General features: G+C 37.1%; 1 protein-coding gene and 1 long non-coding RNA gene across 3 annotated transcripts in view; both read right to left on the minus strand.

Moving 5' to 3' along the window:
• The window catches only part of LOC138172612 (uncharacterized), a 40,472-nt gene that overhangs the window by 14,631 nt on the left and 7,592 nt on the right, over window positions 1-18,249 (minus strand). Inside the window, exon 3 of one of the 2 annotated variants that reach the window (XR_011171178.1) lies at window positions 7,736-8,602. The exons of the other annotated variant lie outside the window; for it this stretch is intronic. This is a non-coding gene — a long non-coding RNA (uncharacterized lncRNA). Of the gene's footprint in view, window positions 1-7,735; window positions 8,603-18,249 lie in introns of those variants that run through there. 2 annotated transcript variants of the gene reach the window in all.
• Window positions 704-5,246, minus strand: LOC138172601 (F-actin-capping protein subunit alpha-1-like). The gene is made up of 3 exons (XM_069102298.1): window positions 5,212-5,246; window positions 3,939-4,500; window positions 704-1,059 (listed from the first exon to the last, which is right to left on the minus strand). The coding sequence occupies exons 1-3, from the start codon at window positions 5,244-5,246 to the stop codon at window positions 712-714; spliced, it is 945 nt and encodes a 314-aa protein (XP_068958399.1). The 3' UTR covers window positions 704-711.

Raw genomic sequence — 18,249 nt, forward strand, 5'->3', positions numbered from 1 at the left:
GGTTCAAGTTTTTGGATTAAAAAATAAACAACAACACAAAACCCCCAAATTTTCCTCAGAGAAGCTGGTCATTATGGAATTTCCAGAAAACCACTTTTTTCCACCCAAAGGGACGCTAAAAACCCTATTCCAAATAATTAAAAATCTACAGCTAACAGGATGCCATTAAGTGGCAATCAGCAGTCAGAAGAGAAAGGATGTCTGTAGATATATCTTGCAGCATAGAATCTTAAGCTATTGGTTGATCAGTTAAAAAAAAAAAAACAAAAACACTGGTATACCAGAAGTGCTATTAAGGATAAGGGTAGGAGAGTACTGAAAACATTACCTGCCTGTTTGTGAGAGGGCTTTCATGGCTAGGACATTTTCTAACCAGTACATAAATTTCAGGACATATCTCTTTCTCTTTTCAATGTAAAAAATAAGTGAATTAAAAAAGAAATCCTACAAGTAGATACAGTCACAAGAGGAAGTTACATGGCAAGTATCACTCACTCACACACACACACACAAACACCCACAATATCGAGACAATGCTATTGGTTCAAAATTATTCCAAGAGGCTAGAAAACCTGTTAACTTTGAAAGCCCTGGCAAAATACCACACGTGTTTATAAAACACCTACTTATAAGATAATACTTTGAATCTTTTTTTTTCTTCCTTTCTTCTTTTTATTTTCATGTTACAAATGACGAATTTCACACCCAGCCTTAAACATTTTGCATTTCTTTGCCAGTCTCGTAGATGAGTATCTTGTTCCAGTCGATTTTGTTGCGGGGGACTGGAAGCTGCCTGCGCAAGGCCTTGAATGTGGCGTTTGACATTGTCTGATAGTGCTCACTAATTGTGATCTGATACTCATTTTCAGCATGTTCTATGATTTTAATAAATTCCTCGGCAGTTTGTACAACATCAGGAACAGTAATTGAATCCTGTACATCTTGGTGACTAACCAACTGGATGTTGCCATCTTCATAGTAATGGACCTGAATCTTTAGCACTCCAACCACCTGAGCTGTGGGTGGTGTGATGGTAAACTTGATCTCTGATCTCCAACGAACATTCCAGAAGGTTTTTTTTTATTTTTTTAATGCTTTATTAACTTCTGATTTACATCATGCGTTTCCACCAGATTTTGAGTCACAAATTTTCTCCCCTTTTTTTCCCTACCCACCCCCCAAAATAGCACTCCCACAGACATCCCCACCTCCAATCTGCTCTCTCCCATTTTTTCTCCCATACCCGTTTCAACTTTTCCAATGGATCTCTATGCCTCAGTGCCTGTATATATTATTTCTTAATTACATGTAAGATGGTATTAATAATAGTATATATATATATATATATATATACATACACACACAAACATATATATATATATATATATAATTGAATATTTGATTTTAAAACTTTCAATTCCAGATTCATTCCCTTCCCCCCCTGCCACCCACCCCCACTGGGAGGACAAGCAGTTCAGTATAGGTTGTACATTGCGGCTAATGCAAAACATTATCATAGTAGATATATTGTAGAAGACTGACTATATTTCCCTCCCTCCTATCCCACCTCCCACTTGTTCTAGTCTCTACTTTGATCCTGTCCCTTTTCAAAAGTGGGTGCTTCCAACTACACTCCCCCCCCCCAGCCTCCCCTCCCTTCCATCATCCCCCCTTTCATCCCCTTCCCCCCCTACTCTCCTGGAGGGTGAGATCACCTATTAAGTGTGTATTTCACTCCCTCCCCAAGCCAAATGCAATGAGAATAAGGTTGACCCATTCCCTTTTGCCTTCCTATTCTCCCCTCCATTGTAACCATTTTCCCTTGCCTCTTCTGTATGAGATAGTTTGCCCCAATCTGTCTCTCCCCATCTCCTCTCATTATATTCCTCTCAGCTCTTAATTTCACCTTTTAAGTATCATCCCTTCCTGTTAAATTGGTCCTGTGCCCTCTATCTATCTATACCTGTAAACATATATACACATATTCACATATGTTTTCATATGCCCATATACCCTCCTATATAGACATATATATGTATATATATATTTTTTTTTTCTAATCCCTTCAACTACTGAGAAAAGTTTCATAAGTTACAATTATTGTTTTTCCATGTAGGAATGTTAATACTTCAACTTTGATAAGTTCCTTATGATTTCTTTTCCCTGTTTACCTTCTCATGCTTCTCTTGCTTCTTGTATCTGAATGTCAAATTTTCTATATTCAACTCTGGTTTTTTCAGCAAGAATGCTTGAAAGTCCTCTATTCCACTGAATAACCATATTTTCCCCTGAAACATGATACTCAGTTTTGCTGGATAGGCAACTCTTGGTTTTAATCCCAGCTCCTTTGACCTCCGGAATATCATATTCCAAGCCCTTCGATCCCTCATTGTAGAAGCTGCCAGATCCTGGGTTATCCTGATTGTGTTCCCACAATATTAAAAATGTTTCTTCCTGGCTGCTTGTAATATTCTATCCTTAATCTGTGAATTCTGGAACCTGGCTATAATATTCCTAGGAGTTTTCTTTTGGGGATCTTTTTCAGGAGGTGATCGGTGGATTTTTTCAACCTCTATTTTGCCCTCTGGTACTACACCATCAGGGGAGTTTTCTTTGAGAACTTCCTGGAGGATGCTTTCTAGGTTCTTACTTTGGTCATGGCTTTCAGGTAGTCCAATTATTTTTAAGTTATCTCTCCTGGATCTGTTTTCCAGGTCAGTGGTTTTTCCAATGAGATTTTTCACATTGCCTTCTATTCTTTCATTTGTTTGGATCTGTTTAACAGCATCTTGATTTCTCATAAAGTCATTAGCTTCCATTTGCTCCAATCTAATTCTGAAGCAATGATTCTCCTCATTGAGCTTTTCAGATTCTTTTTCCATCTGGCAAATTCGACTTTTTAAGGCATTCTTCTGCTCATTGCCTTTTTGAGACTCCTTTGCTATTTGAGTCAGTCTGTTTTTTAAGGTATTATTTTCCTCAGTCAGGCTGTTGACTCTCATTTCATAATTTTCTTGCATTGTTCTCATTTCTCTTCCCAATTTTTCCTCCACTTCTCTTATCTGCTTCTTAAGGTCCTCTATGGCCTGTAACCAGCTGGTATTTTCCTTTGAAGCTTTTGGTGCAGGAGTTCTGACTTCACTGTCTTCCTCCTGTTCCATGCCTTGCTCCTTCTTGTCCCCAAAATAGGAATGTAGCGTTGGAATCTTTTGTCTGCTTTGTTTCCTTTGCCTGCTCATTTTGCCACTCAATCATTTGACTTTTGGGCTTTTTGCCACAGTAGGACTCTGCCACCAGGCAGGGGAGCTTTCGTCCCAAACGCTGGGGTTTTCTCAGCTGCTGGAGGTATTAGATGGGTGCCCTCTCTGAGGTCTCCATAAGCTCTGGCAAGCTGGACACACACCCCAGGACTTCCACCCTAGACTGCAATCCAGATCCAAGCAGATTAAAGCAAGAGCAATTACCCCTCAGACTGGTGCTTGGTCCCCCTACAGTCTGCAGGCCAGGAGCTGAAGCTGCCATGTGGCACTGGCTGGCTGTGCAGGCATCTCAGTAGCTTCTCGCCCTGGGGGTAAAAGCCATGCACTCCCACTTACTGGGTCCCAAAGTCCAGACTGCACTGGCCTCTCACCTTGTCCTTCGAGTCTATGTATTGATAAATCTGGAAATGGCCACAGCTGCTGCTGATCTGGAGTCCCTCTGGCTGGAGGCTTGTCAGGCCTGCCCTGGGGCTCTGGGCTGGGCTCCCAGAGAGCTGCCTGGCTGATTCCTGACGGCCTGCCGCGCTGTCCTCAGCTGGAGGTTAGCTTCTCTGTGTCATTTTGTGGGTTCTGCAGCTCCAAAGTTTGTTTAGAGTCCCCTTTTTACATGGATTGGGGAAGGTGCAAGCCAGAGCCGCAGGAAGGTCGTGCTTGTACTCCACCATCTTGGCTCCGTCCCCAATTCCAGAAGTTTTTAGGCTGAAATTGGTGGCTCTCAATACAGGCAATAATAGTCTTCTGCCCATCTATAATTTTAGCATAAACAACAGTACAGAAGCCGTTGTAATAATGATCTTTCACATAGGCCCTTAATGCACTGTCACATGATTCCCTCCATGACTTCAGAGCTCCATCTATGTCCTCAGGTTGGGGGTCACTTGCTTCTTTCAGTAAGTGGTCAAACTTAAAGGAAACTTTATTTCTTGGATCTAAAAATCTACCCAGGTTACCACGTTCGGTAATTAAGACCTGGTCATCATACCCTTCTATCTTTACTAGAGTGAACTGCTCCATATTATACTGGGAGAATGCATGAGCTGCCCCTTCCCTGAGAAGATTGTCATTGTTAAGTAGTAACCAGACATCATTAAGCACTTCATTAAATTCTCCTGGGGGAGCATGAGTGATGAACTTGGCAACTATCCATACATTCTCTTCATCTGACACCTGATCCTCCGAAGTTGGCCATCTTGGGCTGCTCTGGCCCACCCCGGAAGCTCGCACGAAGCCGCAAGCATTTCTAATATAATATTGAATAATATTATATTAACAAGACATCCTTGTTTTACTCCTGATCTTATTAGTAAGGCTTCTTTCTAAATTATCCCCATTACAAATAATGTTTGCTGATGATTTTAGGTAGATGCCTCTTATAGTTTTAAGGAAAAATATATTTATAACTATGCTTTCAAGTTTTTTTTTTTTAATAGGAATGAGTGTTGTATTTTGTAAAAAAAAACTTTTATTGCATCTATTGATTTTAACCATATGCTTTTAAAAACTATTATTGATATAATAAATTATGTTAATAATTTTCCTTATGGCAGTTGCATCATCTCTGAGTTCCTGGTATAAATCCCATTTGGTCGTAATATATAATCTTTATGATATTTTGTTGTAATGTCCTAGCTAGTATTTTATTTAGGATTTTTGCATTCATATACATTAGTGAAATATTCTATATTTTTTTTCTCTGATTTTACTCTTACTGGTTTAGGTACCAGCACCATATTAGTTTCATAAGAGGACTTTGGTAGGACTTCCACATTATCTATTATTCCAAATAATTTGTTTAATATTGCAATTAGTTGATCTTTAAATGTTTGGTAGAATTCAGTTGTAAATCCATGTAGTACTGATGCTTTTTTATTAGGCACCTCATTTATGACTTGTTCAACTTTTTTTTTCTAAAATAGGTTTATTTAGATATTCTTTATCCTCTTCTGTTTACCTAGGCAGTTTGTATTTTTGTAAGTATTCTTCCATTTCAATAAATTGTTCAAATTATTGGCATATAATTGGGCAAAATAACTCTAAATAATTGCTTTGATTTCATCTTCATTAGTAGTATGTTGACCCTTTTCATTTTTTATACTAGTCATTTGGTTTTCTTCTCTCTCTTTTAATAATATTAACTCATGATTTATCTATTTTATTGTTTTTAAAATCTCAACTTTAATTTTTAAGATTTCCAGTTTGGTCTTTTGTTGGGGATTTTAAAATTTCTTCTTTTTTTTTTTTTTTTAGTATTTTTTAAATTGTATACCCAATATGCATACCTGTTCTTTCTCTATTTTTTTATTGATGTAAGGATTTAGCGACACAACTTTTCCCATAATTACTTTTACTGAATCCCAAAGGTTTTGCAATGCTGTCTTATTATTGTCATTTTATCAAATAAAAGTATTTATTGTTTCTATGATTTATTCTTTAGCCCACTCATTTTTTTTTTAAAGCTGTCGGGGTTAAGTAACTTGCTCACGGTTAAATGGCCAGTTATTTCTGGGTGTGGTGCTGAGTATCTGAACCCGGATTTGATCCAGGTCATACCGACACTGGAGCAGGTGCCCTTACTCGCTGAGCCACCTGGCCGCCCCTAGCCCACTCATTTTTTAACATCAGGTTATTTAATCTCCAATTAATTTTTAATCCATGTTTCCATGTTCCTTTATTAAATATAATTTTTGCTGCTTTGTGATCTGAAAAGGATGCATTTAATATTTCTGCATTTAGCTAAACAGTTATTATGCTCTAATATGTGACCAATTTTTGTAAAGGTACCATATATCATTGAGAAAAAGTATATTCTTTTCTATTCCCAGTCAATTCTCTCCAGATATCTATCATAGCTAAGATTCTATTCATCTCCTTGACATCTTTCTTATTTATCTATTTATTTATCTATCTATTCATTCATTCATTCATTTATTTATTTATTTGTTTGTTTGTTTGTTTATTCGTTTATTTGTTTGCTTAGATTTATCTGCTTCTGAAAGGGGAAAGTTGAAATTCACCACTATTCAGTTTTGCTCCGTATTTTCCCCTATAATTCATCCAGCCTTTCCTTTAAAAAATTGGATGTTATAGCATTTTGTTTACACAGGTTTAGTATTGTTATTACTCCATTATTTATAATACATTTATCATAATGCAATATTCCTGTTTATTTCCTTTAATTAAATCTATTTTACCTTTAACTTTGTCTGAGATCATGATCACTACCCTGCTTTTATTTTTTTTTTTTTGCATCAGCTAAAGAATAATAAATTCTACTCTGGTCCTTTATTTTTACTTTATGTCTATCCCTCATTTTTAAATGTGTTTCTTGTAAATAACATATTATTGGAATCTATTCTGCTATTCATTTCCATTTTTTAGATGAGTTCATACCATGTATGTTCAAAGGTATAATTGCTAGTTGTGTGTATTTTCCTCCATCCTCTTTTTCATCACTGTTTATCTTCTCTTTTTCCTCTATTCTTCCTTAGACTTCTAATTTACTTTTGATCACTCTATCCCTAATTTGTACCCTTTCTAAAAGTCCCTCACTTATCCTCTCCTCTCACCCTCCTGTTTTTCTATAAGTTAAGAATATTTTATATGCTTATAATATGTTATTTACTTTTCAACTCAGTTCTGAAGAGAATAACATCCTAGCACTACCAGCCTTACACCCCTCCTGCTCTCTACTTTAACAGTTCTTCGATTCATGTATATCACCTGTATGAGATAATTGCTCCATTTTACCTAACATAGCCAATTTTATTTTTTAGGATCAATCCATCATACTCACCTCAACCAGAAGTCTTCTATCTATGTATGCTCTTTAAAACTACTCTAGTAATGATAACATTATTAAGAGTTACAGATAATATTTTCCCAAATAAGAAGTAAACAGTTATTAAATGACCTTATTAAATTCCTTATACTTGATTTTTCATGTGTACCTTCTTATATTTCTCACAATTCTTGTAGGTCAAATTTTCTGTTCTTTTCATTATGAATACCTGAAACTCTTTTATTTCATTAAATATCAATTTTTTAAATATTCAGGATTACCTTCAGCTTTGCTGAGTACATCATTCTTGGTTGCAAATGCAGCTCCTTTTCTCTTTGGAATATCATGTTTCATGACCTTTGGACTTTTAATGTAGAAGCTACTAAATCTTGTATTATTCTGACTGTAGCTCTACATTGTTTAAATTATTTCTTTGTAGATGCTTGTAATATTTTCTCCTTGACTTGGGACTTTGGAACTTAGCTATAATGATCCTGTGAGTTTTTTATCTTGAGATGTCTTTAAGAGGGTGATCAGTGGATTTTTCCAATTTCTATTTTGCTCTTTAGTTCTAAAACTTCAGGGCAATTTTCATTAATAATTTCTTTAAATATAGTATGTACACTCTTTTTTGATCATAACTTTCAAGAAGTCCAAGAATTCTTATATTTTTTTCTCCTTGATCTGTTCTCTCCAGGTCCATTGTTTTTATAATGAGGTATTTCACGTTCTCTTCTATTTTTTCATTCTTTTGATTTTTTTTTTCATTATTTCTTGGTGTCTTATGAAGCCATTAGCTTCCTCATGATCACTTCTAATTTTTAAGGAGTTATTTTCTTTCATAAGTTTTGGATCTCTTTTTTAAATTAGTTGACTTTCTTTTCATAATTTTCTTGATTTTCTTTCATTTCTCTTATTTTTCCCCTAATTTTCCCTCATTATCTCTTATTTGATTTTTCAAAATCTTTTTTTGGAGGAGGGAAGGCCAGGCAATTGAGATTAAGTGACTTGCCCAAGGTCACATAGCTGGTAAGTATTAGTTGTCTGAGGTGAGATTTGAACTCAAATCTTCCTGACTCCAGGGTTGATGCTCTATTCACTGTTCCACCTAGCTGTCCATCTTACTTGATTTGAAAAGGTTTTTTAAGCTCTTCTAAAGAATCTTTTTTTTGGCTTGTGACCATTTTACATCTTTCTTTGAAGTAGAAATAGCTGTTTTGGATTCACTTTCTTCTTCTGAGTATGAACCCAAATCTTCTCTATCACCATAGTAGCTCTCTATGGGTTGGATTCTTTCTTTTACACTAACACATTTTTTAGTGACTTAGTTCCTGGCTGTTAACTTTGTGTTAGAATTGGGCTCTAGTCCCAAGGTTTGCAGGATAATGTCTGAAGCTTCAGATTTTTTATGCAGTTGTTTTCTGAGATCTATCAGGGGACCTGACCTTAGGTATTCTTCTCTGCTCCTGAGCTGTAACTTGGGCCCCAGCAACATTATCCCCACAAACATTCTTACTCCATGTGGTTCCTCCCATGACTGCAAGCTTCAGTCCATCCTTATACCCTGGAACCAAAACCAGAAACTCTGCTCTACTGTGAGTACCCACAGTCAGCAGGACCTCCACATCTCTGGAATCACACTCACTATCATTTGCTTGCTCCTGTTCATCCACAGCCATAGTATAGGACTACATCTGGTCAGTGTCCCTAGTCCCCATGTCCAGTGCCAGCAGAGGGCTCTGAAATTTTTCCCTGATTAGTCATCGGACCTCCACACTCTTTACGAGGTGAAAGTTCAGGAAACTAAAGCTGCCACCAACACAGGTGCCCTCAGGGCTTATTATGTGTTGATTGGTGATATCTGCCCAGAGGTATCTTCATTTCAATCAGGTAAGATTGCCATTCCAGGAGGGAAGGTCATTCTTAATGTCCTCCCAAGTGGTATTAGGCTGGACAGTGACTTTACCCTGACTTTTTATTGTTTTTGCCACTCTAAAGTTCACTTTGAGGCATTCTTTTAAATTATTTGTGGGGAAATTTGAGAGAAACTGGTAATTTTCTGTCTTATTCAATATCTTTCCAGAATCCTTTCCCCTTGAAGTACTTTTTTAATTGACCCAAAAATTCTATATTTGAGTTATGACACTTTTAGGAGCTTTCATTTTAGGGTTTCTCTCAGTAGGTGACCAATGGATTCTTCCTATTTTAAATCTGCTCTTTGGTTATAAGAGATCTGTGCAGTTTTCGTTCATGATTTCTGGAGATGTGATATCGAGCCTCTTTTTTTCAGTCATAGATTTTAGGTAGTCCAGTGATTCCTAAATTGTCTCTCTTTCATATTTTTAAAGGTTAATATATTTTGAATACACATACCATGTATTTTCTTCTTTAAAAAATCCCTGAACTTTAATTTGGTATTTCTTTGTGTTTCATTAACTTCTGTTTCATCCATCCTAATTGTCAGGGGGTTTGTTACTTTGGTCATTTTTTTATTTTCTTTCTTCTTGTTCTAAGTTGTTAATTGTCTATTCCAATCTCTGCACTATAGATGAGTTTTCTTTTCCAGTTATTTTCTCTTTTGCTCTCATTTCACTCATAATACCACTTTAATTTATTTTTAAACTTTTATAGCATTTCTTCTAGGAATTCTAATTAATATTATAGGTGTAGAAGTACAAATGGTCCATACCCTATACACACCTAGAGAAATCAAAAAGTTCAACCAAGGGAAGACTATTGGGAAGACAATGAAGAACTATCAAATTAGAGAAAGAAAAAATGGTTATATATGTAAGAAAATAAAGCATACATGATGAAGTCTCTGAATGCAAAGAAGGAAAGACTAGAACTAGAAGAGGATGTTTGACAAGGTATGAAAGTGACGAAAAGATCAGATATGGTGATTCTGAGGTTATTTTTAACCCTGATAAAGATATGTAATTAAAGCAGAAGCCAGATTTCAAAGGGTTGAAGAGAGATGTTGGATAAGTAGAGATAATGGGCATAGGCAAATTCTTCAACATACATATTTTATATAAATACATATATAAATATAGAAATCCAATTAGTTAATTAAAGATTAAATTAAATATAAATTATATTCACACACATATATAAATTGGGACAGTTAGGTGTCACAATGGATAGAGTGGTGAGCCTAGAGTCAGAAAGACCTGAGTTCAAATCCAACTTCAAACACTTACTAGCTGTGTGACCCTGGGCAAGTTGCTTAATTTGCCACAGTTTTCTTACCTCGTGTATACACACATGTACACATACATGTGTATGTACACACACATATAAATTGGGGGCAGTTAGTTGTCACAGGGGATATATATATATATATATATATATATATACATACACACATAAATACACACATTTTTACAAAATATAAAAACAAATGGTATATGTGTATATTCATATATGTGTGTGTATATATACAATTTTTACACATAAACAATTATGCACATACAAATATTTGCATATGTATACCATTTGTTTTTGGATGCAGTGTTCCATACCTGGAGTCTCCCACTTCTGAAAAGAAGGGAATTTGGTACCTCCCCATATCACTTCTGGGGCCAAGCTTGGTCATTATAATTTGACAGCATTGAGTTGTTTTTTTAAGTTTTTTGTTCAACTTAGATCATTAGAGTTATTGGATTTGATGTTTTTCAGGTTCTCCTTACCCCACTTTATATTTGTTTATATATATATATATATGTATATATATATATATATATATATATATCTTTCCCTACATCCCTATAGCCATCATATACATTATTCCTTAGAGCACAGTAATAGTCCATTGTGTTCATGTACCACAATTTATTGTCATTCCCTCATTTATGGATATCTCCTTTGTTCCAGTTCTTTACTACTACAAAGAGTGATTCTACAAATATTTTAATGTATTTGTGGCCTTTCTTTTTATCATTTACCTCCTTGAGGCTATTATGTACCTAGCAATGGGATCTCTGATTCAGAATATGGACATTTTAGTCTCTTTCTTTGGATAATATCGAATTGCTTTCCTGAATGGTTAGACCACTTCATAGTTCCACCAGAAGTATATTGGTATGTCCTTCTTTCCACATCCCTGACAATAGTATCCCTCTTTTGTGATTTTTATATAGTCACCCCCCCATCCACCCAAGAAATGTAGTAGTATATGAGAAGAGAGACAGAAAGGATAGCAGCTGCATAAGGTAGACCTGGGAATATTTGTATGCAGATGCGAAGGAGTTGAGATAGTGGAAAATCAAGAAGATTCATGACAGAGGGTAGATGTCAGGTAGAGTGAAGACTTGAGGGAGGCAAGAAGGGGAGTCATTAAGTTAGAGGGTTTTGCCTTAGTCTCTTAGTCTATAACTAGAGGCAAGAAAAGCATGAGTGATGCTGGTGAGACATTTAAGGAATTGAGGAACTTGTGTTATTTAACTCCTGATTCATAAAGTGAAGTAAGAGGCCATTAAGATGACCTATTGTGCTGTATGTGGAACTGGGAGTGAGAATAAAGGTAGAGAAGAACAAGTTTAGAATAGACAATTTGGGGGAATTAATGCATAATTTAATGAAAAAAAACATTTTAAGTTGCTTCATTTTTAGTGCCTGGCCCTGTGCTATATGTTAGGAATACAAAGGAAAAAAAATGAAACCATCACTGTTTCAAGCAAAATTCTAATAAGGAGAGGAAACATATATAGAGGAATGGTAACCAAGGAAGGGTGTTTTAGCATAGGAAATAACAGAGATGGTGAGTGGAACAATAGTGCAGTCAGTTGATGATTCTTTTATAGAAACAATTATAATATTATTTGTATTACAGTTTTTAAAGCAAGAGATAGAGGATTTTGGGGAAGATTACCTGTAGTAAAATACAACATGGCCAGGGTGAAGAAGCATGGCTGCGTATGGCACTAGATCAAGACAGTAAGACATGACCCTGAGATAACATGGTAACATAGAAAAGGTATTGCTCTAGAATCAGAAGACCTGGGTTTAAATCTTCCTCTGATGCTACCTGTCTGAGCTTGGCTAAATTGTTTAACCTCTCTGGGGCTCATCGTTCTCACCTGTAAAATAAGGGTATTGGACTTGAAGATCTCAGAGGGACCTATCATCTTTAGACCTATGAATCCATTAGCCCCAGAGGAGAACTTACAATTTGAAGGGTACAGGCCAGACTGAACTGTATGGCTGTTATGTAACCAGGGAGTAGATGAAGGTAGAGTACTTGTCAAATAATCCAGGTGAAGTTATAGGCCATCAATTTATAGAGGGTGAATTTAGTTAAATTCTGTTGCTTTTGTCCATTTCTGTTCTTATTCACCCTGGAGTAGATAGAAGTGGAGAAATCAAGTTGTACGAAGTTATTCAGAGATAATGATTTATTAATAGGGAATAGTGGAAGGCTGCGAGTTAAGAGAGTCTAGGTAGGGTAGTAGCTGGGGAAGGACCAAAATTGCAGACAGTAGAATTAAGACTAGATAGAGAGTCAAATGAAACCACAGGGCAACTTGGAGAGGGAGAAGGATGGGAAGTTGTGGTTGAAGATTGAAATTTCAAGTTTATTGATTTTGGAGGAAACTTTTCTCAGAGACCATTTATTCTTAGGTTTGATAGTGCTAGTTGTGACTGAAGTGAGAAAGGAAGTCAGAAAAGGGCAGAAGAAGTTGAGTTATTAGGTGGTCAGGTTGTTATAGGACTCAGTGTGAATGCAGAAGTCCTTGAGGGTGAGATGGAGCAGTGGTTTTTGAACGATTTGGGGGTTTATGATGATGATCCAAGGAGGTTCACCAGTAAATAATTATAAATAATATTAAACTATATGGTGAATTCACAATGCATTTTGAATGGGATTTCAATAACAAAGAAAAATATTGGGAAGCATTGAGGTAGGGAATTTAAAGGATAAGAATTTGTGATGAATTGAGAATACCCCTTCAGTAATACCAACTCAGTCTCTCAGAGAATTGGGAGAGTAACTTAGAGAATGGTAGATGACTGCAACAGAAATGAGAAGGAATTATATAAATGAATTGTATAAACTTATAAAGGGAAAATACAATTAGAACACGGTAGCAGAATCATAGCCTAGACATGGTAACGGGAAGCAAAGAGTATGTTTACCCTGCTTTCTAGACTTATGATTTGGGGGAAGAGGAAGAAAGTTGCCTCCAGGAGAGAGATTTATGAGGGATGTGGTGATATTCTATTTTTTGTATTCTAAGGTCCTTTTCAGTTTTGGCATTCTATATTCTAAGACCCTTTCTACTTCTGACAGTTTATGTTCTGTATTCTAAGATCTCTTTCTGTCACGAAATATGTGATTCTAATCTCTTCTGCATAAAATATAATACCAAATGCATAGAGCATAGCACATAAGGAATGGAGGGAGGAGAGGATACCAATCGAATGGTAGAAATTCCAGTCCTATTAGTGACAATAATACTGTGTCTGTCTGGGAGAGGCCTAGCACCGTGGGAATTGACTGTTGGCTCTGGGAGTACTCTATGCAATAGTCCAACAGTGAAGGGGGAGATTAAAAAGGCATTAGAGGGGGGGCTTTCTCTTTGTGTGAAGCAGTCCTTCCCACCCTATCTCCTATCCCCTACCTCCCAGTTATGTTCTTCCTCATCAGGCTCCCCTTCCTAAGAGGGGAGAGGAAGGGATCATGCTTAAAGTGAGGTGGCCCAGTTCAGTTTCACCGCATACCAATTAATTAGGCACTGAGACACACTGGGGTGTGGTGATACTGGAGTCTAAGATTCCCCCCACACCCTGAGTGAGCATTGGCTTGGACTTCTGCCTTCAACCACTCTAACAGCCCTGGCATCTCATATTGCAACCCCACCCATAAAACAATCCTCTGTCTCTGCATCTCTCTGCCATAGGATCTCTGAATCTATACCTCTCTGTCTCTGCCTCTGCCTCTCTCTCTTCTTCTCCCATCCTTTCTCTCTCTCCCCCTTTCTCTTTTCCTGCCTCACTCCCTCTCTTAGTTTTTGTTTTTTAGAAAAGATCACAAATAAGAATTTGGCAGACAGTTTTCCAACCAGGTTTGTTTCAGTTCATTTCCACAGTAGAGCAAGCTTATCTGACACTTGGGACAGTGTACATGTTTATGTACGGGAAGATAGAAGAATGCATAAGAATGAATATATTCCAAATAGATATGGTGTTGAGAAAAATGTAACTAGAATAAAGTCAGGGATTTAAAGGGAACCTGGGGAGAATCAGAATGGTTCATGACAGGTGGCATTATAAATTGGGAAAAAACATTGTATTTTAAATTAGAGGGTTTGGGTACTGGCTCTGATACTTAATACCTGCATGATCTTAGGCAAATTATTTAACTCTCCTGGATTGTGTTAGTTTCCTTATCTGTTAAATGAGTATATTCTACTTTGATGTCCCTTCTGGGTATAAATCTATGATTTATGTAAGGGGAAGAGGGCACATCTGGGAGTTAGCATACTTGCATTTAAATGCAAGGTCTGCCAGTATTTGCACAACTTTGGCTAAATCTCGTTCTCTCTGTGGACCTCGGTTTCATTTTCTGTAAGATGAACAAATTGGTATAGATGGTCTCTGAAGGCCCTTTGTCACTAACATTTTGTGATTCTGTGTTCCAGTGTGATTTGAAAAGAGGACTAGGGGACTATTGCCCCTCTCCCTCTTCTGGATGCACTCCATCTTTGGACACTGATGAAATCATGTAGGTTTGTTTGGGCTATGAGGTCAAATTGCATACAGTTACTATTTCTAACTCTATTTCTTAACTGAGAGTACTAAAGTAATTTAAGGTTGACACCTTGATTTCTTCACAATACCCCTCTGAGGGAGGCAGTGTTAGTCTTTTTCTTTTACAGAAGAGGAAAATAGGGTTATATACTTGCTCATAATTTTAACTTAAGTATTGGGCCTCGCACTGGGTTGTGTCATTATTACGTGGATTGTCATGTTGGAGGTATCTGTGTATCTGCCTTTTGTAATTCATTGTTACCGACAATAACGTTGCATTTCTTTTCAAATAATTTTTTGGAAACATACAGATCAGTTAGTCATCAATTAGCATTATTAAGGTCTCACTATGTGCCAGGTACTACTCCAAGCACTATGGGCACAAAGAAAGGCACAAACACAGTCCTTGGCTTCAAGGGGCTAACATTGTAATGGGGGAGACCACATGTTAATAACTGTCTATACAAATATATGTCCTGAGCAGATAGAAGGTAATAGGAATGGAGGGATGAAGAGGCAGGAAAAGATCTCTTGAAAAAGGTAGGGTTTAGTTGAGTTCTGAAGGCAGTCCAGGAAGCTAAGAAAGTCAGCTGGATCACAGAATACATGGAGGGGAGCGAAGTATAAGAAGACTAGAAAGATAGAAATGGGCCAGATTGTGAAGAACTTTTAAAGCTGAGCAGGACTTTACATTTTATTCTAGAGGTAATAAGAGGCAATGGAGTATATTATTTGGGACAGAGCGTGTGGCATGGTTATGTCTGTGCTCTAGGAAAATAGCTTTGGCAGCTAAGTGTAGTATAGATTACAGTAGGGAGAGACTTGAGGCAAGAAGAACCACCAGAAAGCTATTTGCAATAATAGTATACATGAGAAGTAAGGAGGAGATTGATGAGGCGGTCATGTGAACAGAGAGAAGGGAACATAGACAAGAGATGTTGAAGAGCTATGTAGAAACAGCAAGATTTGATGACCCATCATCCTACTAACAATTCTCCTGTTGACAACTCCTGGGAGGATTTTTAAGCAGTGTATACACGCTATAGTAACACACACATCAGAGGCTGGAATGCTCATGTGTCCTTTCCACTTGACCCAGCCAAGTTAATGTCTCTAAAAATTAATCAGTGAAACTCTCCTCTTATGATTTCTTGCTATGACTAGCCACGTAATAAAAATAATAATACCCATAAATAGCCCTGGCCACACAATCAACAACTGTTGTAATGTCATTCCATTCTATTCTAAGGGCAGCCCATGGAATTGCTTATCTCTGTAGGTTCTGGGCCTGTGCCACAAACCCAGTCTATTGCATAAGGAGGGGCTGAAGAATCGAGTTGTGAGACGAGTGTTACAAGATGGTGGTAAGGCAAGACCTGGTCTACCCAGCGCTTTGACAATGAGAAAACAGATTGTTATGTGCAGAGAAGGAATAGAAGCAACAGACTCTCTGAGTGGAAAGGGCCTCAAAGAACAATAAATCCCAACTGTTCCTAAAAAGGTATTCTTTCTGTCTACCTGTTGCTGAATAAGTGGTTATCCAATCTCTACTTGAAGACCTTTGAGTGATGGTGAACTCACTACTTCCACTTCACTTTGAGATGACTGGTTCTTCAGAATATTTCTTCTTTATATTGAGCTGAAATTTGCCTTTTCACCTCTCCACCTGAATTCCTCCTGCCTCTGTCTCCTGGAGCCAACAGAACAAGAAGAATCTTTGAAGATAGTAAGCCCTATAGCTAATTCTTCTCTTCTGGAGGTGAAACATGTCTAGTTCCTTCATTAGATCCTTGTATGGCAAAGACTAGTTTTTTTCTTTGAATACCTTGTTTATTCTTTTATTGGCTCACTTCAGGTTGTCTATACACTTATAAAAATATATCCCCCATCACTGTACACGATCTTCTATGTTAGGATTGCAGCAGAAGACACTATGACTACTATCTCCCTCATTCTGCATCCTCTGTTTAAATTAACACAGCTTAATCCCCAGCATATTAGCTTTTGGGACTGACTTCCATGTCACAGTGTTGACTTGACTGAGAATATAGTCTACTGTAATATAATGCTATTGAGGAACAGTAAAGGGGAGATGTCAGAAGGAGGAAGAAGAGAAAGAGGACATGTGAATTCTGTTGACGAGTCATTTAAGGCAAGCATAGCTTTTCTGACCCTTATGGCTGTGTGTGTATGTAAAGAAAATCTCATATAACCAAGCATATGATGTCAGAGTTGACAGGAACCTAAGAGCTCAACCATTACATGGAAGAGAATATCTTCTATAATGTCCTCAACAAGTAATAATCTACCACTTCAAGGGTTATATCCCAAAGAGATCATAGAAGTGGGAGGAAGACCCGTATGTACAAAAATATTTATAGCAGCTCTTTTTGTGGTGGCAAAGAATTGGAAATTAAGGGGGTGCCCATCAATTGGGGAACGATTGAATAAGTTGTGGTATATGCCTGCAATGGAATACTATTATGCTATAATAAATGAGGAGCAGAGGGACTTCATATTTACCTGGAGAGGCTTATACAAACTGATGCTGAGTGAGAAAAGCAGAACCAGGAGAAATTTGCACACAATTACAGACACAACGTATATGTGATGCCCAACTTTGATAGACTGGACTCTTCTCAGCAATGCAGTGATATAAGTCAATCCCAAAAGACTCATGATGGAGAGAGATATCTACATCCAGGGAAAGAACTAGGAAGAACTGAGTTTGAATCCATATTGAAGCAAACTACCTGATCTTTTTCTTTTTCTTGTTTGGTTTTGTTTCTTCTTTACTATTTTTCACTGCATCTGATAACAAGCTGTCTTTATAACATGACTAATATCTGATGTCAAAGTATTTGCAGATCCTATACTTGATTGTATGCCGTCATGGGGGGAGGGGAGGGAGAGAAAATTTGAAACTCAAGGAATTGTGGAATTGAATCTTGTAAACTAAAAGTAAACAAACAAACTAATAAAGACAAAAAAAACCCCAAGTAACAATCTAGCCTCTTATTGGAAACCTCTAACAATATAGAACCTACTCCTTTCCAAGATAATCCTTTCCATTTGGGGAAACTCTTAATTGTTAAAAAGTTTTTCCTTACATGAAATCCAAATCTGACTTTCTGCAGCTTCTATTCATAGCTCCCAGTTTTATCTTCTGGGTCCTGACAGAACAGGTTTTTTTTTTCCATATGATAGGCTTTTAACTACTTCAAGAAAACTATTATGCCCCATTCCTCACCAAATCTCCTTTAGTTTTGTTCTCTTTTTCTGTATCAGAGGATTATTCATTCCCATGTGCCTTACTTACAAAGATCTGGTTTGTTTATTTATTTTTAGAATTGTTAAGATAATTGCCTCCTCTCTCTCTCTGTCTCTGTCTCTGTCTCTCTCTGTCTCTGTCTCTGTCTCTCTCTGTCTCTGTCTCTGTCTCTCTCTGTCTCTCTCTGT

Source organism: Petaurus breviceps, unplaced genomic scaffold, assembly GCF_028583685.1.
Source record: "Petaurus breviceps papuanus isolate PSGF00001 unplaced genomic scaffold, PetGlider_PUasm1.0 551, whole genome shotgun sequence".
NCBI lineage: Eukaryota > Metazoa > Chordata > Mammalia > Diprotodontia > Petauridae > Petaurus > Petaurus breviceps.